Here is a 27951-nt window from a genome sequence, read left to right as displayed (position 1 = left end):
AGACCTCCATCTTACTTACCGACGGCAAATAACATTAGAGGCAATTATGCAGTGACTCGAATTTAATCATCAGCCAGAGAGCGACTGATAAACCATGAGACCACCCGGCTCATACCCAATTACTTGCTTTGAGAAGAGAATGCCATAGTTCAAGTCTATGGCTTTTGTTTGACAGGAAAATGACACGGGAAAAGACAAATGCAGAGGTGTAGTTTAAATAAGCAGACGGCGGACTTTCTTCATTACAGAGGTATTTACATCCGTTTTTTAGGTGCAACTGTTCAGGGATAATAAGTGTGGCGTGTTGCTTGGTTACAGTGCATTGTTTAGGAAGTCACTTTAGGACTTCACTTTGACTTTTGCCAGCGATGAATGGGCAGCGCACTCTTCACAACCGAAGCTGTGCGCCGCGAATATAATAATCTCCTTTCACGAGCAAAAACAGGATTAAAGTCTTTCATTCCAAGAGGCTTTTAACATTAAGGCTTGTAACAGCTGCGATCCATACACTTCAAGGTAAACAAGAAATAAATAAAATATCAACAGTCTCTTAAATTATATATGAAGCGCACGTCCACAATATCCCGGCGAAGTGTGATTAAAAAATATGAAATGTTTACACATATTTACATTTATAATTTAGGTTTTTCAGCATGCTTTTCTTTAACTGTCAGTGCCATCCATATAGTCTCCAGTGCATTTGTTTGTCAGAAAGTAGCCGCTGCTGAAAATTCGATGTGTTCTGAATTGCATTCACACACACACACACACACACACACACAGTTTTAGGATGACAGGTTCTTCTTTTCTGCCATTGTTATACGCTGAAATGTGATTTGCTTGTGGCGAGACAGTCTTAAGTGTCCTGAACGAGAGGTCAAACGACGAAGACTCATCTCCTTATGAGCATTGTGGGATGGCGTGGCACTGGATCCTTTGCCGTACCTGTACAACGAGTAAAATGGGAAATTTCACTTAAATGATAGTTCACTCAGAAATAAAAAATCTGTCATTAATTACTCACCCTTGTCCCAAACCTGTAAGACCTTGGTTCATCTTCGGATATTTTTTTAGGAAACCCTGCATAGTCTGCAAAGCAACTTACACTTTCGAGGCCAAGAAACGTAGTAAGGACATTGTTAAAATAGTCCATGTGACCTGTGGTTCATCTTCCGTTTTATAAAGCTACAAGAATACTTTGTGCACAAAGATAACAGCAATAGCGACTTCATTTATTAATGAATGGGCCTTCTATGCAGGGTCAGAGAACTCTCAGATTTAATCAAAATGAACTTTTTTCTGTTCTGAAGATGAACGACGGTCTCACATGTTTGGAACGACACAAGAGTGAGTAATTATTAACAGAACTTTCATTCTTGGGTGAACTAACCCTTTAAGAAACAACTCAATTTCAACAATTTCAATTCATGGGTTGGTGTTCATCAGATGCAATTTTAATAGTTGTAAGTTGTTCAACGACATATAAATAAATGTTTTATTGATTATTTATTTCCATTTATCCCTTAAAACATTTCTGAGCTTTTTTGCATTATACTCTTCATGTCGCTTTCCTCTAAAATGTCTATACTGTAAAAAAAAAATTATTAATCAATTAAAATTTTTCAAAAAAAACACCACAAAGTATGCATTGAACTGTTTTATTTTTAATCTATTATAAAGGTCCATTGAGTCCTACAAATGTAAAAAAAAATATGTGTGTATATATATATAATTAAACAAATGTTAATTCTCAAGTCTATTAAATGCTTAGTTATTAAAGTATAGCATAAATTAAAAAAAGTGCTCTTCCAATAAAAAAAAGCATAACCAATATTTCAATCTTTATTTATGTCCAATAAATTCAGAAACTGAATGGCTTTTTCAATTCAATTCTGAAAGATGTACACCTTTCGCTCAATGTTTTTTAGTACACAAGGTGACGATATGACTTCCATGAGGTAAGATAAAGCCAGCAGATGGATGCACAGCTGACCTTGATGTGATCTTAATGCCAGAAACACCTAAATAACAGTAATAGTGTCATTCAACCAATTACTGGCTTAATAGTGTTCTCTGTCATTCAGCAAAGGCTATCAAACTAAAGCATAAAAAGGACATCCTAAATCTAAAAACAGTCACCCCATTTCGATATATCTCTTTCTATATCCTTTGCCTGGCACCAGTTTAAGAGAGTGACAGGTGCATCGTATTTGGACAAATGCCCTGTTTTCTGCTACTAAGACGAATGCAACTCTTCTCTTTACTCTGTTATCAGTAAATTCCAATTATTATTACTATAAAAGTACACTGAAACAATTATAATATGTACAACGTCGGATGTAGTCTGATTTAATGAAAAGGCTCTATGCATTTCTATTCAGCACAACATACCTGTATCCTTAAGACAAGCCGCTACTATACAAGGCCATCATAGAGTGACAAAGCTTGGACAATAGAAGGATCTGCCTTTGATCCCTCCTGGAACTCCTGCAGGGTCAGCTTCCCATCAGCATTCTGGGTAAACAAACAAACACCGTTTAGAATCACAAATGCCGAGTGCAAACAACCATGTGTTATTTTAAGGCTGCTTGTGGCTATATGCGAATGCGTGACACTTCAAACGAATGTGGAATGGACTTTAAGGTTATATGAGTTTACAAACTAGAGGATACAAAAAAAACAGCCGTAAGGATTTTCAATTATGCATGAGGAAAACGCTCTCCCACGTTTAAGATATTCCACATGCCCAGCAGGGGGCGAGTGCTAACAGGCTGCTCCATTGAAGAAAAATGAAAACGTTTCTTCCAATTTATGTGGCTCAGTGTAGTACTAGTTACTTAAAATACCCCCATTGGGTGCCGTTCTGATCTGCTGAATTGCTACACTATTGGAAAGCATTCCATCTCTGTCAACATTCCCAAACAAGTCCTGATCTCATCTTTCAGGGCTTGAGTGGGCATTAATGCTAGGCTCCGATGTTAGCAGTAGCGCATGCCAAAATGGCGTTTATAGACCCGAGGGCAGCGTTAGTGACGCTAGCTTTACCACAGATATGAGCTCTTATTCCCTACTGTATCCTCGATCTGCACTGGATTGATGTTGAGTATTGGATTGAATACGAGCTATACATTAGCTATTTTCTTGACCTGGTTTATTGATGGTTGATCGCTGAACGTTACTGTTGAGTTCAGACTGCATAAAAATCCCAAGGGTGAAAATTCTGTCATATTTATTCACCATTGTACAGATCTGTGCTCATTTATTTCTTTTGCAGAACCAAACAGAATAAAATGAACAGCCCGTTGCATAATAACAGTGAGTTTTGATTTGGATTATTAAGTGGTTCTGCGCGATTGGGGTCAAGAAGAAAGGACATATCCGTACTTTATCCATCATGGCAAAAATGCGATCGACTCTCTTTTCCGGCGTGTTTTCTTCTTCTGGAAGGTCCACTGTATTTCCCTTAAAAAAAACCGTAATGTTAGTAATGTTAAAGACATCTGAAACATTTTACTCATTAAATGAATCCCATATGTTCCGATTGTAATTACAGCTGAAATGAACGGTGACTTACCACCATCTGATAGATTGCGTCTACGATATTGAGCATTTCATCACGTGTGATATAGCCGTCGTTATCAAGATCATAAAGCTTGAAGGCCCCTAAAGCGTGTAACAAGAAGTCATGGTGAGTGTGTACAGAAATATTATGCTGCTAAAAGCTTTCTATGAATGTCCGAGACGTCCGATTCATTAGCTGGAATATTATCAAAATGCAGTAAACATTAAACCGTCTGCACTACAAACCAGTGCGTTCATAATTAAGGTAATACATTAATATAATATAGCAAGAAATACCACTTTGCAATATTGCACTATATATGGAAAAAGCACCATCAGGCATCTCGGTACCCGGTTTAATTTCTTTTGATTATGAATCGAAAAGCAATGTTAGCAGAGTGCAGACACGTAAGGACTACAAGGAATGATAAATGCAGGATTGGGTGATAAAGGCATGCTTTGTATGAGCCAAATCATTGCACTGCAATTACAGCAGTGAGGAGCGACTCTTTCATCTCGCCATCTATGGTTTTCTCTTCACTCCAGGACTCCAGGACGTCCCACCCATACAGCCCTACTTCATTCCACTCATCTACAACAAAAAGGCAATCCTACAACTCACACAGCAGAGTGCAAACACAGGTCAGTGCCTGGGGTGAAGAGTCAACAGAGAAAGAGGCAGTATGTGACCCATATATGTAAAGAGTCTGTTTAGTATCAGTGAGAAAATTGCTTTGGATGATACTTTTAATCAGTTTTTACAAAACACAGTTTCCCTCAGACACTCAAGCCTCACTCAATAATCTATGAATGTGTATATATATATATATATATATATGTGTGTGTGTGTGTGTGTGTGTGTGTGTGTGTGTGACCCTGGACCACAAGTTGCACATGTATATTTGTAGCAATAGCCAACTGTATGTGTCAAAAGAGTTTATTTTCTTTTATACCAAAATCATAGGAATATTTCTCAAATATTTTCTCAATATGTAGATTTTTTTTGCAACCGCAGATTTTAAAATAGTTTTATCTTGGGCTAAATCGATCCTATCCTAACAATCCATGCATCAATGAAAAGTTGTGTGGGTCATTCAGCTGTGTGATGTATAAATAAATAAAAAAGACCTTTCTGCTTGGTTTCGTGATCCAGGGTCACACACACATATACATTGATACACTTTGATTTTTAAATGCGACTTATTTCTGTCATTTCTGGGATTTTTTTTATTTTAAGAACGCTTACTGTATTATGATGCATCTCACAAAGGTACCTCACTTCTTCACTGATTCTCACTTGATTGGGCTTTTATTAATCAAAAACCTGCTTACAGCGGAGCTTTTCATCCAAAGTCCCACGTGAGGTCACAGACAGGGCCTGAATGAACTCTGAGAACTCAATCCGTCCATCCTGAAAAAAAGAAAAGATATATATTATTACTCTTTGATTTCAATTAATTTCAGCAAACAGCCTACCAACACAATCTAACATTAAAAGCTAACATTAGATCATACATTATTTAACTAACAATGAGCCCTGTTAAATGCTGTAAAAAGAATTTTTCATAAATTTCAGTTTTTTCGTGATGTCTATTGCACCAACTAATTTAAAAAGTTCCTTATTGTAAAGTGTTACCCAGAAGCCTTCTGTTGATTGGCAGAGTAAAATGGGCCAGTGGGCTGCTATTCCTGTCCCACCCCCTGCTCTTCCTCGGGGCTACAGGCTGGCACCACCAGACATTACAAAATACATTCCGCTTCCAAATATCCAGCAGATACGTTATGACACATTTTATGATTTGTCTATTGAAACCTCTCTAGAGCAAGAGAGGTAAATGAATGCAGTTTCGTGTTATTTAGTACACCGCTTTAAAATCCTCCGGAATACGTCTTAAAACCTCAGGGAGTGGAAACTCGATTGTTCAAACTTTGCTTTATTGTGATTATGCACTCTGTTTTCTTTCATCTTCACATCAGATTCAACTGGTGGGCTTAAGGAAGCTCTGAAGAGGCGCTGACAATGACAGACAGCATTTAGTTCCTGTGAATAAAATTATCCAATCAAAGCACTGTTCCAGCGGTAAGCTTTTGCACCCAAGTGACCCTGCCTGATTTGCAATTGTTTATTTTTGCAATGTATTATTTCAGAATGAACTGTTCTTGAACTGTAGAGCACAAATAGCATGTAAAAACTGCAATTATGCTTGTTAGCAATTAGACTATACACTAAAGCCTCAGGATAGACAACCAAAGATAAATGTCTGCAAAAAGCATTTTTTTGTGGTATACCATGAAATATGATATATTCAGCTATATAAAAAAACATGGTTAGAAAATGTAATCAAATACGTCAAGGCTTTTATAATACTTTACAATTAAAATATACAATTATAAAATTATACAATAATATAAATAATTATACAAATATACAATTTACAAAAATGAACAAATGTAGCTATTGCTGTATGTTCTCACTCACTAATGCAAGAATAATCAAATTCATGTTTACCTACTGAATTCCTCTGTATTACCTCAATCCATTTTTCTTTTCAACATTATGAGTTTTCCAGTTCCTGCTATAAAACTGAATCTAGCATGCAGTGTTAGGTTTCAGTCAAATACAGCCTTGAGGTTCAAGGGTTCAGTTTTGGTGTCATCCAACCACAGAATCTCATTAAACCAAATTGTTGCATTTCCTATCTGCCTCGGGCAAACTCTAGGTGACTCAACTTTCTCGCCACCCTTCCATTTATGTGTGTATTCGCTTTTGCTGTCTCATGCAGTCTGCCATGGAGAACAACGGCAACAACAGTTACTGTTACTGCCCTACTACACTTCCACTGTTCAGAACACTACATTTTGGAGGACAGCCATTTATCTAATCTTTTATCTCCCTTTTAATGATGGCTTACATTATGCTCAGAGTTGTATTCCACAACATAAAGCATTACTTACACCCCTGCCTAGACTTGCATTTTATACGATATGCTTGAATGTTACATGGTCATAAGAGTTTAGTGTTTCCTTGAAACCGCACGAAAGTGGGGATCAGGTCAAGTCAAGTTTATAGTTTCAGTCATATGAAGGTGTTGAGGTCTGGCTCATCATCATGGCCCTATTATCCCCTGCTGGCAGATGCTGAAACTACACAATCTGAAGTGTAGTGCATTTAATGAATTTTACTGGTATATAAACTCTGAATTCTGACAACATATTTCTTTTTTTTTTTCATACGTCTTTTTTCACATTGAACTGGACTTTTAAACTTGCAATTACGAATTCTTACAGTTCTTACATATCTTACAATTCTGACAAAACAAAGACAGAATTCAAACTCTCAAAAAAAAATGTTTCTATCTTGCAATTCCGACTTAATTTTTTGCAAATGCAAGTTTATATCCTGCAATTCTGACTTTCTATCCCACAATTGATTAAAAAAGTCAGGTTTGTGAGATAAACAGTCTCAATTACCTGTTTTATTTTAATCGGTGGAAACGGGCTTCCACAACATGCTGATTTTTCAGCCAAAAAAAAAACTTTCAGTATCAAATACATCATAGATATCTTGTAGAGTGTGTGCATTCAAACAGTTGATAGTCCCCGCTAACTTCCATAGTGGGGAAATTCATAAGTATATTGGGGTCAAACATTCATCAAAATATCTTTTTTTGGGGTCTGCAGAAGAAAGAAATTCATACATGTTGGGAACAGCTTGATGGTGAGTGAAAGATGACAGAATTTAAATTTAAAAAGCATAACGCAAATGCCATATCATAGAATAAGTAACATCAAGAAAGCTAAACTCAAAATGCAAAACTTCAAATTCAAGGAAGGCAGGGTTTGTGTCTCTTTGACCTCCGTCTGGGAAACATCACCACAGTTCCTTGCAAGCCCAGACTGATAACATCTCCAGAGAACTAACCGTGGGACAGTACCTAGAACAATTAATCTGAGGTGAAACACACCGCAGTGCTACAGATTACTAGAAAATAGCAAACGAAGGCCAAGACTAATGTCTCTTTCTAACAGCGGTGCCTCTCAAAACCTATAAATAAACACAGGGACTAGTTTGACTGTGTGTGATCTCTGAAAGTGGTTTGGCTGCCAGACGACTCTAATCTGGCAGGACTAACTGGCTCCTAATCACATTACAGATTGCATAGATAACAAAATGAGGTTGTTTAATGAATAATTAATAACAGGAACAGAGCACAATTCGCAAGAGAGTGAGAATAATTAACCTTTAACCTCCCATCCATATACATACGTGCTCCGTTGCAAAACCTGAGGTCTCTGGCTGTATGCTGTCTACTTAGCATCCTAACAGTAAAGGAAACTCATACGTCAGAACGCTCTATATACAACTCCATGTGTATTACAAATATCGCTCTGCATTGAAAACGTGATTTGCAATTGATTTAAATGACAAGAATGACATGGAAATATAGTAATATGGACATGAAAATAAGCAAAACATATTGTAAGCTAAGATATATATATATATATCTATTATACTAGCCGTGAAAAATACAATGACCTTGTGACCTTTAGAGATAAGATCAAGGATCGCTGACATAAAAGAATAGACAAAGTGAGAGACAGAATGTCTCCAACCCTCAAGAAATACTGTTGTGCAAGACCCGAACAGTGATGTGCAATTCACCTTGTTCTCATCAAAAACATTGAAGACAAATGAGGCGAACTTGGTGGGGTCGCCGAAGGGGAAGAACTGTTTGTAGATCTTCTGGAAACCTGCAGCATCAAGCTGACCGCTCGGGCAATCTTTAATGAAGCCCTTGTACCTGGAAGAGAGGAACAAATCATTATGTTTTTATACACCGTCTTTGAAAAGTGTGCAAGATGTTACAGAAGACCGTCGAATAGCCTATGCTCGTCTGTGAGCTCAGCACCTGACTGATCTCCATGCTAACAAAATAGGCTTATGTCTGCCTCCTGCTTCATAAGATCTCTGAAGTCTGTTCTCTTTCTGACCGTTAGAAATAATTCATAGCTAGATCTGTCAGCTTCCTGAACCCTGCTGTGACTTGAAACAAGAATGAAACTCACTAAAATACAGGTAGAATCTGATGTCTCCTGTCTACTATAGCCTGCTGGTCAAACCTTCTCATCAGAAAAAGTTTTCTTTTCCTTATTCCAATAAAAAAAACGACAAAACACTTTATTTAGCTTCAACGTGATTTATGCAGCAAGGATGCATTAAATTCTAAACTGACAGTCAAAACATTGATAATGATTTCTATTTCATATAAATACTTTTCTTTTGGAACTTTGTATTCATCAAAGAAATCAGAAAAAAAACATGTTAAGCAGCACTGATGTTTTTCAGCACTGATAATCCTAAAAAAATATTTCTGGAGACACTGAAGACTGAAGCAGGAGTACCTCACAGGAATAAATTACATTTTAAAATATATTTGATTATAAAACAGTGATTTTAAATTCTTTTTTTTTTCACAATATTACAGATTTATATATTTTTGATTAAGCAATGTTGCTTTCATAAGCATAAGAGACATACAAAAACCTACCAACCATACTTTTTAACTATATAAATAACATATTACAATAAAATAAAACACAGCAATATTTTGTAAGATTTTGTACAGCTTAAAAATATAAACTGTCAATATTATATTATTATTGTATTACTTATCTTGTTTTGAGGGTGTTTACCTGTTTTCAAATGAAAGACCATTCAAAAAGGCAAACATAATAATTTTTTAGCCATTACACTTTAATTAACAATGCAATTAACAATGCAATTAATTTCCATTTTCAATATTTTTTTAGGCTGCGTTTCAGGGTACAAGAAAAGAACTGCACTTTGAATAGTTCAGCTGTCATGAATGCTCACCTTCTAATCAAGCTGTAATTTTCACCTGTGCAGCTGTGTCTGTCACACTCAAATGCTGCATTACATTTATAACCGCTAACGTCAAGTTCACCGAAGCAGACATTTAGCGCAGCTCAGTTTATCGCAGAATGTGAATTCAGGCGGTTACGTGACGTGTTAAGGGAAAGAGGGTCTATCCCTATCTCAGCACGACACTCTCAGCTTTGACTTGTATGCTTAAACTCCTAATGGAGATTCAGTGTGATTTAACTGACTAAACTCTCACAACAGCCTCTCTATTACTCCGTTTGTCTATTTGTCTCTCCCTTTCCTGATGATAAAGGGCAGGAACTTCCTCCTCAAAGAAAAAAAGACTTTTCTAACATGAGGGAAAGAACAAGCGCAAGGTCATATGGGTTTGTTTGCATACCACAATTTGGTTTGGATTGATCCCAATTGTGCCTTCAGTATGATACCAGACTCTGATACTTCAGAGCTAATTCAGGACTGCAGACAACAAATAAACAACCTTTAACAAGAGAGGAAATTAAACATCTATTCGTTAAAATGTTTTGGATTTTTAAAAAAAATGATGCAACACATCAATCTTTGTGAGTTTTGACTACCTATGCCAATGTCATAAAAATGTGCAAGGGTTCATGTACTGAACCTGTGTTTTAGCACCACTTTATTAGCTCTATAAACATAAAATAACAAGCCTAAAAAATACATAATATATGTCACTTACAATAATAAACACTTTTAAATATCAAACCTAACAGCATTAAACACTAACAGGAAATAATATTAAAAGATCAACATGTACTCATCAAAATATTTTTTTCCAACTTAATTCATTACACATCTATATTTTTACAATTTCAAACTTCTGATAACTAGTTCCTTAAATTTTTGAACATGTAGGACTGTAGCTGGTTTTCTTGACAGACCAACTGTAAGTTGCCAAAATCTCTTAAAAGCAGACCACTAAAACTAGCCACAAAACCAACAAACCATCTTCTGCTGATTCAATCAGGTTTTCCCCCTACTGACATAAAACTATGCTTTTTTCCACCTCTATGCAAATAGCTGGTTGTATCAGCCAATTAAAACTTACTGGCATTGCAAACTTGTGGTCAGTGATGGAAGGATTGGGTTTGGACCAAATAGTTCAAGAGAAGTCTGGTGATGACATTTTGATTAAAATTGAGGTTAAAAATACATGAATAGGTAGACAATAGTAAGAGAAGATATGCAGCACAGCCATGATCAGTACATTTACTCACTATTATGAATAGTTCAGCTGAGCATATGAAACTTCTAAAAGTTAAAACTTCCAAAGAAAGATTATGTGCTCAATCATAAAACTACTATTTTTTGCCACATTCACACAAGTTTCTTGCAGAGGGTCAGGGGTCTGTATAACCTCCTGTAGCTTTATGACGCCATCCTCTGGCCACATGCGGAGCAATGCCAGCTGTGTAATGTCTCGGCAATTGCCCCATTACACCACACCAGTCAGGAAAAAACAGTCAGCCAAGAACACTCGGATGATTCACAAATCAATTGGGCTATTTTTACAGCTTCAAGAAAGAATAAAATGTTCTCTGTAAGTATGATTCATGCTTCATCCATTCATTGGCAAAGGTGGTAGGTGGTGGTGGTGGGGACTGTTACACCCTATCAGGGAACTCTGAACAACCTTCTACCTCTCAACACAATCACACACACACACACACAATTCAAACTCTCCACAGCATTAACCATGCACAGAGTGCGCACAAAGCAAATGAGAAGGGTAACAGCATTTCGTTTTCAGCTAATCCGACTTGATTGCGGCTTAATTTGAGCACACCGCTGTTGTCAAAGCAACGCCTGCTGTTTTTTTTTTTGAAAAGCAAGAAACACAAAGCTCTCATACTTCTAATATGATGTGCATAAGTGCAGCATAGTTCAAAAGAACGACTCTTTTAATGTTCAGATTTCAAATGAAAACAAATTTGCCCCATCATAGCTGTTAAACATCAGCTTTCATTGAGACGTGATGATGAAGTATAGGCATCTTATACTGCAGCATCTAAAAGGCACTTTCTAGAAATGCTACTGCCCCGATCTCTAATTACACGCTATTAAACTGTCTATACAAGTTCAATATTCAAATAAGTCAGCCTACGATATCATTAAGTCAGTCTGGATCGCTGAAGTGAAAATCAGCAACTAAACATCACTTCCCTGCTGAAAAGACCAATGTTTATGGTCCAAGCTTGGTGGTTTGGTGCTGGTCCAAGTGGCAGCATCAAATATTGTAGCACGAAAGTCTGGTCATGTGACATGCAAGAACCAATGAGGTTTAATGTGAGTTGATTCTTTTGTTGGTAACAAACATGGAATGTTTTATGTCCCACTAACTGTCGAAGTAACCCTTTAATATACGGACAAAACCATTAATATATGGACTACACATTCTTCAAAATATCAACTGTGCCTTTAATAGTTAATAGCATCATGATAGTGATGCCAGCAACCAAAACAAAATATATGTTGGTCTCTTCAACAGAGCTGACTGTTTGGAAATGGAAAAGGAAACGTTAAAGGAATGCCAAAGCTTTTGTGTTCATCGGCAGCTACTGGAGGATTAATTCAAGCAGTGCTTTATATGAAGACTGTGTAATATTGTAGTTGCATGCTTGTTTGTGGAGTAGCATAACATTACTATTCTAGAATCAACAACCCTGTTTACCAATATTGCTGTCAAACAATCACATTTTAACTTTGCTATTAAGTGGAAGTAGCAACACATCTTCTGTACATCTGAGTAAAACAGATGATTGAATACTCAAGTGAGTCGACTCTTTTGAATGAATCATCTGAATAATTTTTCTCAAATTGAGCTAACTGGGTTGTTGAGTTCAACTCACTGACTCAATTATCCACTTGCAGCTTTCAACATTTCAGAGGAGGGGAAGATGAATAAAACGTGACTTAAAAATGTGACTTTTTATCCAGACTGCTGACGAAAACCTCACCACCTTATAGCACTTCAGCTGTGCCCTCCATTAACAGGCACTTCAGTAGATTGCAGTATATTCAAATACAGACTTTCATTATGGTGTCCAGCACACATGAGTCCATTAGCTCCTGCAGGGAAAGACAAATGACTAAATTAATCACTCAGATGTTTAATTGTTGCTCCCGGGGCTGTTGGTTAACCTGTGCACAGCCATTAATTCAGCCTCTGTGCTGGTTAACCGCAATGCAAAGTAGTTGGCTGATCAATGCCCATCAGCTCATATAAAAACGGTCATTTATATGCATATAGCGAGTGGAACTCTAGGTCATTGCTGGGGATTTCATTTCTGTATGTATTATCAGAGACAGAATGTCTAGGATAAGAGGACAATGAATTCTGTAGCCTATATAAAAGAGAATGAAATTCTGTCATGCTAATGTAATAGTTTTTCAGTTTGAGATCAGGGAGGAAGATGTTCATGCCAGTTTCATTACATTTCAGCTTTGAGATTGAATAACAAAAGATTAAAATCACAACGGCTCAAAAAAGATATAAGAATATTACTCTCAGCCTCAGATATGCCACCAGAGTCCATTCACTGACCATTAGATGAATCAATAAAATAACTAGCGATAACTGACTTTATGCAACTCCTGGAAGTAAACATACACTATATTGCCAAAAGTATTCACTCAACTGCCTTGACTCGCATATGAACTTAAGTGACATCCCATTCCTAATCCATAGGGTTCGATATGACGTCAGCCCACTGTTTGCAGCTATAACAGCTTTAACTCCTCTGGGAAGGCTGTCCACAAGGTTTCAGGAGTGTGTTTATGGAAATCTTTGACCATTCTTCCAGAAACGCATTTGTGAGGTCACACACTGATGTTGTACAAAAAGGCCTGGCTCTCAGTCTCTGCTCTAATTCATCCCAAAGGTGTTCTATCGAGGTCAGGACTCTGTGCAGGCCAGTCAAGGTCATCCACACCAGACTCATGTTGGAAGAGAAAGGGGCCAGTTCCAAACTGTTCCCACAAAGTTGGGAGCATTGAATTGTCCAAAATGTCTTGGTATGCTGAATATTCAGAATTCCTTTCACTGGGACTAAGGGGCCAAGCCCAGCTCCTGGAAAACAACCCCACACCATAATCCCCCCTCCACCAAACTTTACACTTGGCACTGACCGTTCTCCTGGCATCCGCCAAACCCAGACTCATCCATCAGATTGCCAGATTGCCAGCGCAATTTGTCTCCACTGCTCTAGGGTCCAGCAGCGACGTGCTTTACACCACTGCATCCGACACTTTGCATTGCACTTGGTGATGTATGTCTTGGATGCAGCTGCTCTGCCATGGAAACCCATTCCATGAAGCTCTCTGCTGTCGTTCCCAAACGCTTCCACGTTCTTATAATACAGTTGACTGTGGAATATTTAGGAGCGAGGTAATTTCACGACTGGATTTGTGGCACAGGTGGTATCCTGTTACAGTTCCATGCTGGAATTCACTAAATGACCCATTCTTTCACAAATGTTTGTAAAACAGTCTGCATGCCTAGGTGCTTGATTTTATACACCTGTGGCCATAGAAGTGATTGGAACACCTGATTCTGATTATTTGGATGGGAGAGTGAATACTTTTGGCAGGTGTACATAATTTTGGTCAAAAAAAAAAAGTAAAGTTATGTTAAGAAGGCAACAGTGGTGTTAACTGTATAAACTATAGGTACGAGCAACTTATTACTTTTTAACAGACAGAAAAACAATACATTTTCATTACTATTACTATTTAAACATAAAAAACCACTGATAAGTGCAAAACTGTATTTTACAAATATTAATTTCCAATGATCCAATGACCCATCCCCAGTTCTTATTCAGAATAACCTATTTACACCATTTAAAGGATTGGGACCAGTACGTTTGAATTCAGCAAGTAGGCATTAAATTGTTCAAAAGCAACAGTAAACATAATCATAAATGTTGCAAAAGATTTATAATTTAAGCCCATTTATCGAACTATTCTTTTTTCTTTAAGAGGTGAGCAGATCCATTTGCACACTTTTAATTTAAGACAATGTCAAAACACAGGCAGGATCAAAACATCAGCAAACAGGTATAGCACAGGGGAAACAGAAAGATGTGTGAAATGTGATTCAGGTGAGTGTGTGTCATCAGTGCAGTGGGTGATGGGAAATGAAGTCCTGATTGAAATACAATCATAGTGTGGTGCAAGAGTCAACGTGGAGAGGAGGTGACATCTGGTGGTGAGTGAGTGGAAGTTCGTGGACCAGAATCATGACAGTATCACTGTTCACAAAAGATTACTTATAGCAGCACTTATAATAATATGAAATGTTTCTTGAGCAGCAAATCAACATTACAAGACTAGAATAATAGCTACTGAAACTTCAGCTTTGTCCAAACTTGGGGAAAATTACTTTAAATTCTAATAATATTTTACAATACTTCAGTTATATTGATCAAATTAGAGCAGACTTGTCAAGCAAGATATTGTATGCTTTCTGTATATAAACTGCAAGTACAATAATATTCAAATTTAGATGCACACACTTCTGACATTCGTTTACCACAACAGCACTGTAGCTAAAACCATGAAAAAAGCAGCTTTTTGCACCTTCGACTTTGTGTCATTTTAGTGACATCATTTATCCACAGGAAGGATCCTCAAAGGAACGATGGAAACTAAACAAGAAACAATACAGCACTCAGGCGGAGTGGATTCAAAAGGCACCTATAGCTCACGTCCCACTGCAGCCCCACATCCTTGTCCTTCCTCACTGGTTTTATATCTACCAGCAGCAGCAGAAATGAGTCAACAATTTAGCCTGGCAAACGCCCAGGGACACACAGTGCCAGGACTGGACTGACCTTGGGCATGCCAGCGCTTGGATTCGGTGACAGACTGACGTTAAGTGAGGTGTGCCAAACTACACACTCATGCTCGCTGACATTTGGGCATATGAATGGAGAGATTGAATGGATTGCAACATTACTGTCAAATGTGTGTGTTTCAAGGGTAGAAAGTGAGATTATACCCCTGGGAAGCGCAACTACAAAATGATGAGGAAATGTAAAATGATGCTGTGATGAGTGGCCATAGCAGATGGAGGTATAAAAGCATGATGTGCCCAGTGTGCCAAAACAGACAACAGACGGATGAGAAGAGGAGGATAAACAGAGCAGAGGAGCATGTGTAGAACTAGATAGATAGATAGATAGATAGATAGATAGATAGATAGATAGATAGATAGATAGATAGATAGATAGATATAGAACTTACCATTGCTGAACTTCTTTCTCTGTAACTGTAGAGGGAAACAGGAGAGAACACAATGAATAAACTAAATACATTTGTCTGGCAGGTTGCGCTACATTATCATAACAGACTGATACTGATTGCCTCTTGTGATTCAGCCTGTCTTCTAAAATGCACAATGCTAGCACTTTTTACGATCTCACTTGTAGGTCATTGACATTAATTTCACACTTAGCTAACACATCTATCATAAGCGACTTGCAGAAGGCTTATTAGACACAATGGAGCTACAAGGGAAGTAACATAAGACGTAACAAGGCTAACAAAAAAAACAATGCAAGCACAGAAGTGAGAGCCAGAAGACAATGAGTAGGCCGTGGTTTGCTGGTCAACAGCATTTGGTGGAATATGTAGGCTTGTGATTTACAAATGCTAAACAACAAAATCCCCTGACATCATATCATATTATTCTCATCTCTGCATTCTGAGAGGCAGCTTTCACAATTGGACCCCAAGAGTCCCTCCCTCGCATCCATTCCTATGAGGAAAACATCTTGAGATGGAAAACTGCAGTATTGCAATTTTAAATGAAAATGTGTATGGGTGCAGTGTCTTACTTATTTAATATGCTATGGAAATAAATTTATCAGAAATGCTATCGAATTACATGGTATGCTGGTTAATTAATCAAAACAATCATTATATGCAGACCAGTTAATAAGCACAAATAATCTTTTAAATTAATAAGAAGGAATATGTATGGGTCAGAGTGCATGGTTATTTTTAGAATATCAAATAATTACATTTAAATTTCATTTAAATCACATATAACAGTAGAAATGCAAATATCGCAGCAAGCAGAGGTAAAATGAAGAGCTAAGGAGCTGTCTAATTAGTCAGTGAAGTCCAGCGTCCTTTAGCTATGCTTCTGGAGAGCTATCTTCCTGCAGACTAATGGTTCAAGTCATATCAAACCTTTATCCACCCATACCACCTAACCTTACCAGTATCCCACTTCAAAAGAAGCAAAAGACCACAATAAGTACATTGGTTCTCATTCACTAATAATAATTGCAAGTGTTTTTTGTTGGACTTCTCACAAGAACGTTCTGCACATGAGCTTGTTCTTAAACTCATTCTTCTGTTAGTGAATTTAAAGTCTTCTAAATGACCGCGTGCACAAGGTTGTTCATTTGCATAATACACACCCAAACCAGCTCCATATAAGGGCTTTCCGCATAGCAGCACTCATCCAGAGAAAAACAATTGTGGTCAAAAAGAAACAACCGAAAGGACAAATAAAAAGAACTTTAACGATAATGATAATGAGGTTTTGCTGTCGTGGGACAGAAAAAACATGCCATTTAAAATTATATCAACTGGCCAATTTGCCACTCTCAGCAAACATATCTGTGTATTCTCTAAAGATATCATCTCTTCTCAGAGCATGCGGCGTAACAATAATAACCCTTTATATAAGGATAGATCAGGTAGTTGTTGTTTGGACTTCTGATTATATTTTATTACCAATTTTTATTGTTTAGTTACTTTTAAGAGACATGGTCATAACACAGACAGGGTCAAAACATCGGAGAACAGGTATGACACAGGCCAAACACAAGTATAATCCAAACCGGTTATGATTTAGTAGACGGCAAACAGAATCCAAGGGGCTTGACGAAAGGGGTTAACCAAAAATAAGGAGAGTGTGATATGCAGAATAATACTGGAGACAAACAAAAATATGGCTTGGTAAAGTAGCTAACACTAGGAGAGTGCTATACGCTAAACAAAAATTCGTCCATAAGTGAGAAGAAACTCAAAGCTGAAGTAGTGTGTGTCTGACTGGACGCAGCTGTGTAATCAGGTGACAGCGCGTGATTAAACACAGGTGAAACCAATCTGTGTGAAGGGGTCTGGGAAATAGAGTCCCGGGTGGTGCACAACAGTCTGTGCGGTGTGAAAGTCAATATGATGGAACAATCTTGTGGGAGACTAAGTTCTTGACAGTAGTTAAGGCCACTTGATATAAAAAAATGTGACCAGCACTATCTTCCTGGTGTGGCCTACTTTTCTCTTTGGGCATCCACCGCTATACAACAGGCAAGATTGGATAAAGACGTGGGCAACCTCATAAACGGAGCAAGGATTTTGTCAAAAAAAAAAAAACATATTCCCTCATGCAACAGATGCCATTCTAGGTAAAGCAGTATGAACAGAAGGCAACATGAATCTGTACCCACACAACCCTTGTGCTGGGATAGCGCAGTTATGTTGTTGCTGGGAAACAGCAGTAACCTAGAAGCTTGAAAACAATGACTGAAAACGTAACCAACACAATGACCCACAACTACTAGCCAGGAACAGGATGTCAAATACAGCACAACACCGGTTTATTTTACATCTGCTATACCTGAAAATCTGCATGTAAATAACAATACATCTACGTCTGTCACATTTGACTAGCTGCATTTGATTGGTTAGAGAATTCGTCATTCTGTGAAATGTGACTATTTGTGCAGTGAGGGGCTCAAGCTCATCGCTGAAGCAAGAAAAGATTTAGAGGATTTCAGTGGGCAGTGTCTATATACCTTCATCCTGTCTCACTAAAACCTCCTTCGGGAATCTTGTGCTCCATTTGTGAGGAAAAGATGAAGAGAAAAAGAGAGATTAAAAGAGACAAAGTAAAGAGATTTGGACATCTAGCATCTGGGAAAAAATAATTATGAAACCTTCTTGTCCATTCAAATAGCACACTGCTCTTACTATAAGATACATACTGTAAACAGTATGTAAACTCTGTATGCAAAGAACAAATTGGACCTAATATTAGCTAGAAGGTAAAGTACAGAACTGAGCTTAGTTCTAAATCCGAATGGCTGACTTCTCCTGGATTTCCAGGAGCTTAGAGTTCTATGCTTCTACATGAGAAACTAAACACCGGATTTAACTCAAAATGGCATATATACTGTATATGTGGCATATCCGGGAAAATATAAAGTAATAACACTGGCATCAGAGCCAAACGATGTTGGATCATATTAATTGCTTGCGGGACCTAAAAAGTTAAGAAACATGCACTGGGAGCATTGACAAAGGGTACACTACTGAAATACATTTTAATAAATTTGAATGTAGATTGTTGTGCCATTATTTGCTTTATGCCAATAGTGCTGCCTAACTCGGACTACTGTAACAAACTAAACTTATTTTTATACTTATGTAATGATTATTCATGAGTTTTTGTTGCAGAACAAGACAAAAAAATGCAGTAAATAGCATTGCAATTAGTTTTTTAAAGCCCCAGCCAACTCCATAATTTTGGGCAGCCATGATTAGAAATAAGCTTGGCAAAATCCTGCAGGGACTGCTGTAGGCAACAAATGATGCATTCATGCTGCCCTCAGAAAATCGACCAGATGGAGGCATCTTTGTAGGATGTTATGCAAACATCGGACTCAAACATGTCTTGATGCCTTCCTACCTTTGTGTTCTCCCTGAAAAGTCAACATTTTTCAGGTTTCTGACACAGCGTGCACAGACCCTTCTCTGTCGCTATTCAATATTTGTATGTTTAATACGTCACACTTTTTTCTTAATGATCTGCTGAGAGGAAATTGCGTGAACTCATGCTGGCTTTTTTGTTTTATACTAAAATGACTGACTCAATCATTCGGAAACTATACAGTAGCAAGATCTTTTCAGATGCCTCCTTGCGAAAGTCACAGGAAGTCATTGTTGAGGCAGACGGTTCTAATGGGGGTAAACAAAGAGTTTGTATTTCAAGCTCTGGAAAAAGAGATTTAGAAAAGCGTGACGGTGAAGGAAATGGCCGGCCCCTTCAGACACACTGTCACAGCACAATGCCTGTGAGCAATTAAAGGAACAGATCACCCAAACAAATGGAAATGCTTTGCAAACCTGTGTGATTTACTGATTTACTGCAATGGAACATAAAAGGTGACCACCACCCTTTTCAATATAATAAAAGAGAATGAGGAAGAGGGGCTGTTAAGCTCCTAATTGAAAAAGAAACAATAAAACCCGTTGTAAAAGTAGTCCATAACAACAAATTAAAATCTTATTACGTCAATAGACCAGAAAACAATACTGTACACTACTTTTATAATAGATTTCTGCTATTTTTGTGTCTTTTGATATATCTATTCCCATTGTAAATGTATGGAAAAGTGTGACTAGTGTATGATTCAGAATTTCTTGTTTAACAGAAGAAAAATGTCATACAAGGGCATGAGGGTGAATAAATGATGATGGAATGTTCATTTTCTGGTGCATTAGTCCTTTAAGAGCTCACACCCTTATATTTCATTTGGACTATACAGCTACTAATACTCTAAAGAGAGCCTAAAATGTCAATTGTATGCAAATCTGCTAACTGAAAGGGCAAAACTTTAATGGGGCAGTTGCTCCAGTGCTCTAAGCGCACAGTGATCTCTCCATAGAAAGCACCATTGGAGACTAACATGTAGCACTTTAGTGAGATGTGAGCTGTCATTGAACTGGCAGTGATATAGGCCTTTGTTTAAATTTGCCTCATTAAAACATTCGGGCCTCTAATGCCCAGTGCTGTAGTTCTTTGAGGCTACAATTCTCCACAGAGCCGCAATAGTAGCTTAATTCGATCAATACCGAGAGATATGTCCTCCATTAAATAATCTAATGATCGCTATGAAAATGCCATAGTGTTGCGTAACCCAACAAAAGAGAAGTGCCTTATATTTGTAGTTAAATGCCACGGAAAATCGGTTTCACCACACTGAATAGGCGAGCCAGTGTTCTGATTGATAAGCTTTTGATCAAGGCCTTTCCTGGCAGAATGAAAAATCTTCTGCCTACATTAAAATCTAGTCTGTATTCATGCACGCTTCCCTTTGCTCTTCACCACGCAAAAAACTCAATCATGTAGCCCACTCATGAGAAATAAACACTTGCAGTAGCAAGCCTCCACAGCTGTAAAACAAGTTAAGCTGTCCTTTAATTGCCATAAACATATGCAAAATACAGACATGATATGGCTAAAAGTGTAGATTGAATTAGTCAGTTGCATCTGGAATGGCAGCGGAGAGAGAGAGAGAGAGAGAGAGAGAGAGAGAGAGAGACAGAGGCCAGCTGTTCATTTCAAAAATTACTGAAAAGTGTCAAAGTCAAATTATGTTATAAAAAAAGGTCAACCATTTTAAACATGTTTTACATATCATATTTGTTTATTTATTACAAGATTTAAATTGATAATTCATGGCGAATCAGTACCAGCTTAGTGGTTTCTTGGCTCAACTTAGAAAAATATTCAGACTAAACTGTGACTTTAAAGACATTTTAGGATAAATGATTTTGAAAATCAAACGCAATATTATTAAAATGAAAAGATTTAAAGTTAAAGCTGTAGTCCGCAACTTTTTTTCAAAATGCGTTAATAACGTGTTCAAAATTGACTTAATCATCAATCTGTTTTCCAAATCGTGTGTTTGGCATCTATAATAAGTGTGTATATTTGGATTATTTAGATCTGTTTAATAACCGCTAGTGCACAAAAAGTTATGGGCTGCAGCTTTACATAGAGATCACTCAATTTCTGTTTAATTATTCCAGTAAGTAAAAAACTTTCAAAATATCTAATGATAAACTGATTTTTAAAAAATGGTTCCTTCCTGGTCATCCTACATTAAAAAAAACAAATGTATTTAAAGCACTTAGTTCCCTTCCAACAGTAGTCCCATACAATAGAGCTAAGGCAAACCTAAAAATACACAAGTGAAGACATCGTCCCGATTAAAAACATAATTTCTAGCTATGGGCTCAAGCTTATAGAGACGTACAAGAACAAAAGAATGAGAAACTGATAAAGGTTAGAAATAGGGATGAGGAGAAAAAAAAATAACAAAAGAGGCTGAAGATAAGGGACTGCTGAGGAGCGAGAGAGAGGTAGGTAAGAGGGATATATGGATAGAAAGAGAAATGCAATGTCCTTCATTGCAAAGCAAAGCTGATAAAGCTTTAATTACAGTATTCCATTCCATGCTCACAGAGAGGCAATTAAACGGGAGAGAGAGACTCATGCAGAGAAAGAAGAAAGAAAGAAAAGGAGGAATGTTAGGGACATGGAGTCCATCCCAGAACAGAGACAAATTTCCCTGCATGCTGCAATTTCCTGCCCAGCGCCTTTCCATGTAGCGCCCACCACTGAGCCCAACACACAGCAGACACCATTATTAGGAAGCCACTGGCTGTCACTTCCCATTCTATATCTGCATGACTTCAAACCAGCGCTGCCTACTTTACCGCGCTCACTGCTTATTAACACAGACACTATTTACTCACAGTGTCTTGGCTTCTTTTCATAAGTTTGATGAAAAAAAGATCTGTTTTATATTAGGCTTCCTAAATCAACTATAATAAACGGATGGTCGGGTCAAGCATTCGTTATTTGTTCTTAGTCGGTTTGGAAAGTGCAACCTGATATAGAGGTTTATAATGCTACACGGATTCATTTTGCTGTAAATATTCGTAAAAAAACGATGTAGCACTCTAAACCTTTATTTGTAGGTGCATATTAGTCCTTTTGCGTGTCTTCAATTTGAAAATGTAAAAAAATATAAATCACGTAATTGACCAAAAAAACGAAAAATGGAACACTTGAGCCGCTATAAAATAACTGGCTCAAATGCAACATTTTACCATATTTCTAAACTAAACAAAAAAAAACAATAATAATAATAATAATAAAGCATGCAAGACTTCCATAGATTTGAATTTGAAAAAATTAAACTGTTGATAAGGTGGATGGCAGCAACAATTACAGTGAATTGTGTTCTTAGCATTTCTGACACTGTTGTCATTTCACTGAGCTAGTTTTAGAATCGTGATATAGCTGTGTTTACATATATAGCCTATGCATCCATGGAAACCCAATCTGCTTCCCTGGCAGAGAGCAAGCCACTTTCAGATATCTCTCTGGGCAACCACCAGCCTGATTGCAGATCTCAAGACCAATCTGCATATTCATAAAGCTCGAGTCCCAATTGGAGGGCTTGTAAAACATGTTGATTAGGCCCACTTCCAGGCTTCTGCTAATCACTATTTGTGATGCCTCGAGAATTGTGATTTCTTGTTACAAAATATATGTGGTATGAGCCGCAGGATCTTGAATGCGGTTTAACAATGTTGTTTTCAAACAAATTAGCTCACATTTCTAGTCTATTAATTAGCGCATGAGCTGGACCCAAGAGGATAACAGATGAATTAAAAATTAGGTTTTTATAGCCACCATGGCCTTTTTACTGAAAGGCTGGAAAATCATCAGTGAGATTATGGCAACAAAGAAAAATGAACACTTTTGAAAAGCATGGGTAGAAAACAGACTTTATCACATGCATTCTTAAAATGTTGCATTATGGTTCCATGAGGAACCTGTAACATGCACTGAATGTTTCTTTCGCACAAACATTTCTAGTGGATCCTTAAAAGTTCTAAACACAAAAAATGTTCCATGAAAGATTCTTTGGGGAACCCAAAGTGGCTCTTTAATGGAACCTTTATTCTTAAAAGTGCACTCAGAAAGTACTTACAGTAGGTCTTCCTGGTTAGTTCCTCCACCACCTCAGGTTTGAGCTTGCTGTTTGATTTTCCCATGCTCTCCAGACCTCCTGCAGATAGTTTAAGTGGTCCAGCTTGGAACTGACCTGTAGCAGAACTCCTTACAAACTAGTTGTCTTAAAGCAGAATCTCAGAGACCCAAGAGCGCCAACAAACTCAAAACAGATCAGCACTGCCAAGAAATCCAAGGACATTCATCCATTGTAAATTGCCACCTCCTTTTTGGCTTTCTGGACTGCTATAAGTCACTATCGGGATCTCTTTTACCTAGCAGGTCTTTCAGAAATTCATCCTCAATTACAGCCGCCTCAGACGAGTCCTTCTGAACTGTTGCTCCTCAAATAAAAGCCCATTCGTTCAGCCGTCTGCTCGGGTACAGGTCTCAGATACTAACCACGTTCTGTCAGTTGCTTCAGTGCGAGGTGCGAGGCTTTGAAATGTATCAAAGTGCCAACGGTTAGAGGAGACGCTCGCACGCTGTGTTCGGCATGCTCTCTCTCGCTCACACTTGAGCGCCAATTCTCTCCGGCTCTCTACCCACCCTCCCTCTCCTCTTCTTCTTTTTACTCCCTCCCTACGTCTGTCTTGTTAGTGCTGAGCGACTCTTAAAGGAGATGACTTGCTCTACTTGTCTTGGCAGCTGAGATGAGAGGGTTCAGTAGAATTAAAAAGGAATAAACGTAGTCCTGGTGGATATTAGCTTTTCTCGCTCTGGTAGAAGTCGTTGTAGTAGACGATGTTCTGGTAGATGACGACAGGATCTACAAAGCAGTGGAAGTAATTACTGATTTATTACTGATATAACTCAAAGTTTTACAAAGGATAGATCAAAATGCAAACGCTAACAGGGCAGCTCATATTCGCCACCGCTGAGCGCATCAAACAATAAGTGAAAACCGTAGATAACCAATTTTCTGGTGTCGCAGTCCGCTGATGGCACTCTTTGTGACACAAGACATTCACCTTCTCCTAGTAACCACTGTTTGCTTATCTCCAGGCCTGTTCTTCTTCACACCTTCTGTAGTTCAAAGCAGCAACTCCTGTTGGCCAAGGTTTGGTTGTCCGGAGAAACCTCTAAACACTGCGGGCAAAAACAGCAACAAGATCAGCCTGCATTGGAAGATAACAGAGTCATGAGTCCAGCAATCTTGATTGAGCCACTGAGAGATGAGGGGGAAATCGCTGACCACACACTCTCCATGCAGAAAGCTCTCGCACTTGACTTTCATGAGAACGATTTTCTCCCTGAGCCTGTGTAAGGATGGCACAATGCACTGTTCCTCTGCCAGTACTGCAAATGCATCGATATCCCGAACCGAGGTCAAACTGCATTAGTCAAATGATGTTAGAAGCAGTCTGAAAGATTCTATGTTTAGTTAAGGGTTGTAGAGTTCAGTTCTACTGATTTAGCTACAGCATGTTTCAAACAATAAAATGCTTCTTGTTACGGGAGCTCAGGCAATGAATAAATAAGCGGAAAACCAAACACATAAAAGCTATGAAATAAAAAAGGGGTATATTCCTCTTATCTTGTTATCGGTAACTGGGGAAAAAAACACTCTGTGGAAATGTTTTGAATTAAGGCACAGAACACAAAAATTGCTCATATAAAATCATCTTATACGGGCCATTCAAAACAAGCTTGGAGATCAAATATTACATTATATTCTGAATGCAACATTAAGTACCAAAGCTAATAACCTCTTTACATGTGCTGCATTCATATTGAACACTATACAGTGTGTGTTAACTGCCCGCACAAGGCATAAAATACTGGAACAATCTTAGCTGGGAGAAGATATGCATCTTCACCTTATTAACTGACAAAGAGTGTAAAATAGCTATACTGCTTTATGAAGAAAATATTGTGTGTCTTCAGTTGCTGTGCTATGGGTAAAATGAGTGGAACTGAGGAACTTCTATCTTATCATTATTGGTTTATGGGGTTATTATCAGTATGGGTTTTTCATTCACACACACACACACACACACACAAATCATATTACAAAGTTACAGTAATAGCCTAGCCTTCTGCATTGTACTGAAAAATACAGGCAATATTGCAGTTATCAAATGACAACAACAGAAATATGCTTACACTGTCTGAAGGACATAATCATTTATAAGCTAACAATAACTGTAGTAACTAGCAACTTTTGCGGAAAGCCGGGTTGCCATCATAATTTTGATAGAAGGGGGGCTCTGAAGTCTGACTGAACAGCAGCTCGGTTTCTAAAGTTATTGGTGAAACATATGTTTGCACGATTTCGCTCCTTAACACGCAAACAGCCTGAAGGGACACGGTTTTACAGGTGCTTGTCGACCGCCATCACGGCAGACCGCTAGGTAGTGAACGTACAGCGTGAACGTTATCTCTAAAACATCACTGGACCGAATAAACCCAGCTCTTTTTTACGAACGTCTTTCACTGAAACTTTTTAAGCTGTCAAACTATAGACGACTTCTTCCTTGTATCCACAGGAACTCTCTTAGCTCGGAGAAAAGGGGCACCTTGCCATCAAGCTACGTGTCACGCGAAATGTTTGTCCGCCGCCTAAGTGTTAAAACGCAATGTTTTTGAATGAAACTCGGCGTCACGTGACACTTACCGAGGCGTAGGATTGTTTGGTCTTTGCGGATCGCTTTCTGTCAGTCAGGATGTGTTTGCTTCCTCCTGCTCGGTCTCTGTGTCTGTAATCTTCATTCAGACGGGACTGTTCTCGCAGACTCTCCAGCGGCTGGACAAACTAAACTCACCGCTCTCCATTAACCCCTGAGTGTCTCTAGGGTAGACAGCTTACGTAGATAATACTTCACTTATTCGGTGGGAAAATGTATGTGTGTGTGTGTGTGTGTGTGTGTGTGTGTATATATATATATATATATATATATATATATACACACACACATTTTCATACATATACATATTCTAATATAGAATTAAGATACTCATGGGTTTTTTTTTTGTAATGGCTGTAGGTTTAGGTGGAGGGCAGTACTAACAGTTTGTCCCCACTTTTCACAAAAAGCGTGTGGACCGTTATTTATATATACCCACCTACTATTTGGACCATTATTTATATTTATGTGTACATGGATGGCTGCTTGCGTCTTGCTGAGAACCATCTGTCTGTCTGTAACCTGGATAAAAAAAAGAGAGACCTACATAACCTACATATCCACACCAGGAAATCAGGTTAAGCTGCTATTTAATACGGAACAAAAAAAAACTCTCACTTTTAACTCATCATGTGCTTCACTTATTAGACATGCCGCAATATAGCACTGTATTTACAGTACACCAAGCTATTGTTATTTGCTTCTGCAACCCTGCATATGTTTAACGCCATTTTATGTATAGGGTACGGTCTTAAATAGATAATATCCACCAAAATTCTGTGCAAGACAGAATTTTTTCATGTAAAGAAAATGAATGTTAATTAAACCTACACTAAAAGGAGAGAGAGGGAGAAGATTGACTTTAAGTACCTTTTAGTATTCATAGTTTTCCGTAATATCTTTCATTATCCCATAATAACTTATGTCTTGCCAGCTTAAAACACACAAGGGACAAGATTTGTTGCCACATAAACCCAAGATTATTTTCTTTTAGTATGACTAAAACTAATATATATTTTTTTTCACAGGAGCTATTACATGAGCCAGAAAATAAAAGCTAATTAATTAGTGAAAAGTGCAATTCGGTATGCTTTTAAGCAACGTGACTGTGATCGTAAAGCAGCAGCAGATGGAGCGTTGTATCTGAACATGGTTTGACTAAAGCTGACTAAATCTTAAAAATGAACGGTACCTTGGCTCCCTGTTTAGATAAAAATCATTTAGTCTGGTAATACTGACTAAAGGGGGTACCAGACCAGAGCCTGTGGAGTTACAACTGCCAAGCGATGTGTACTGTACGCTTGGCATGCTCGCGGTTGATTCCGGCCCCTTTACCATCTGCTGTTGGCTGTATCAAGCTCACAGTTACGCATGAACCAAAAGCATTAATTAGCTGTGCAGTTATATTTACAAATGCACCCTCGTTTCAGCCTTTGGTTGCTGTTCAAGTTTGCCATCGCCGTTGCTTCAAGCAGATTCCACCGCACAGCTTTGTATGAGAGTTATGCAAAGCCATGCACTTCAGTGGATGAACTAAAGAATATTTGTCACCCGTATTGTATTTACCGTGTTTGTAGTTCATCTCTTTCAGGGAATGAGTGCACCGAGGTTTCATCTTATTTTTCACGTCTGCCGCTCTCTCTGATGTAAATAAAACATCCTGCTCTTAATTCCCATGACGCTAGCTGTTAAAAGCAACATTTGGCCTTTGGAAGAATCTGGGTTAATGCATTCTCAGTCGGGCGGTAGAAAGAAAATACAGGGGTGGAAGAGGGACATCAAAAGCCGTTTTAAATGTTTACACCCCAAAGCATCGGGTCAAACGATGAAATGCGTTTTTAAAAATTATACTACCTGCTATTTAAAGTAGACTGACATTTTGTGAATGTGAATGCAAACGCGTCCCATGAATAATGGGGAAAAATGAAAGACGCTGCAAAAAAAAAAAGCAGGCATGGCGGAGAATGTTGTCTGATTAATTTACCAGTAAATCAGCATTTCATTAAACCCTT

General features: G+C 38.0%; 1 protein-coding gene across 1 annotated transcript; it reads right to left on the bottom strand.

Annotated features, from left to right (window-relative positions):
- Window positions 1-44: 44 nt before the first annotated feature.
- ncs1b (neuronal calcium sensor 1b) lies at window positions 45-26072 on the bottom strand. The gene is made up of 10 exons (XM_043247765.1): window positions 25930-26072; window positions 24284-24401; window positions 23293-24081; window positions 15731-15755; window positions 8225-8363; window positions 4894-4972; window positions 3575-3663; window positions 3385-3462; window positions 2392-2514; window positions 45-945 (listed from the first exon to the last, which is right to left on the bottom strand). Exons 3-9 carry the CDS (start codon window positions 23354-23356, stop codon window positions 2416-2418), a joined length of 573 nt encoding a protein of 190 aa, XP_043103700.1. The 5' UTR covers window positions 23357-24081; window positions 24284-24401; window positions 25930-26072; the 3' UTR covers window positions 45-945; window positions 2392-2415.
- Between the last annotated feature and the right edge of the window lie 1879 nt (window positions 26073-27951).

This window comes from Puntigrus tetrazona, chromosome 8 (genome assembly GCF_018831695.1).
Source record: "Puntigrus tetrazona isolate hp1 chromosome 8, ASM1883169v1, whole genome shotgun sequence".
Taxonomy (NCBI): domain Eukaryota; kingdom Metazoa; phylum Chordata; class Actinopteri; order Cypriniformes; family Cyprinidae; genus Puntigrus; species Puntigrus tetrazona.
The sequence above is the reverse complement of the archived record's forward strand: the minus strand, read 5'-3'. Positions and strand labels throughout refer to the sequence as shown.

What these genes read in the sequence shown, in the direction of transcription:
- ncs1b (XM_043247765.1), bottom strand. Translation starts at nt 23,356, where the DNA reads ATGGGAAAATCAAACAGCAAGCTCAAACCTGAGGTGGTGGAGGAACTA. An exon ending in GAGAAAGAAGTTCAGCAATG is followed by an intron (nt 8,364 to 15,730) that starts GTAAGTTCTATA and finishes CCTCTCTTCCAG; the next exon opens with GTACAAGGGCTTCATTAAAG. An exon ending in TTTTTGCCATGATGGATAAA is followed by an intron (nt 2,515 to 3,384) that starts GTACGGATATGT and finishes TTGTTTACCCAG; the next exon opens with AATGCTGATGGGAAGCTGAC.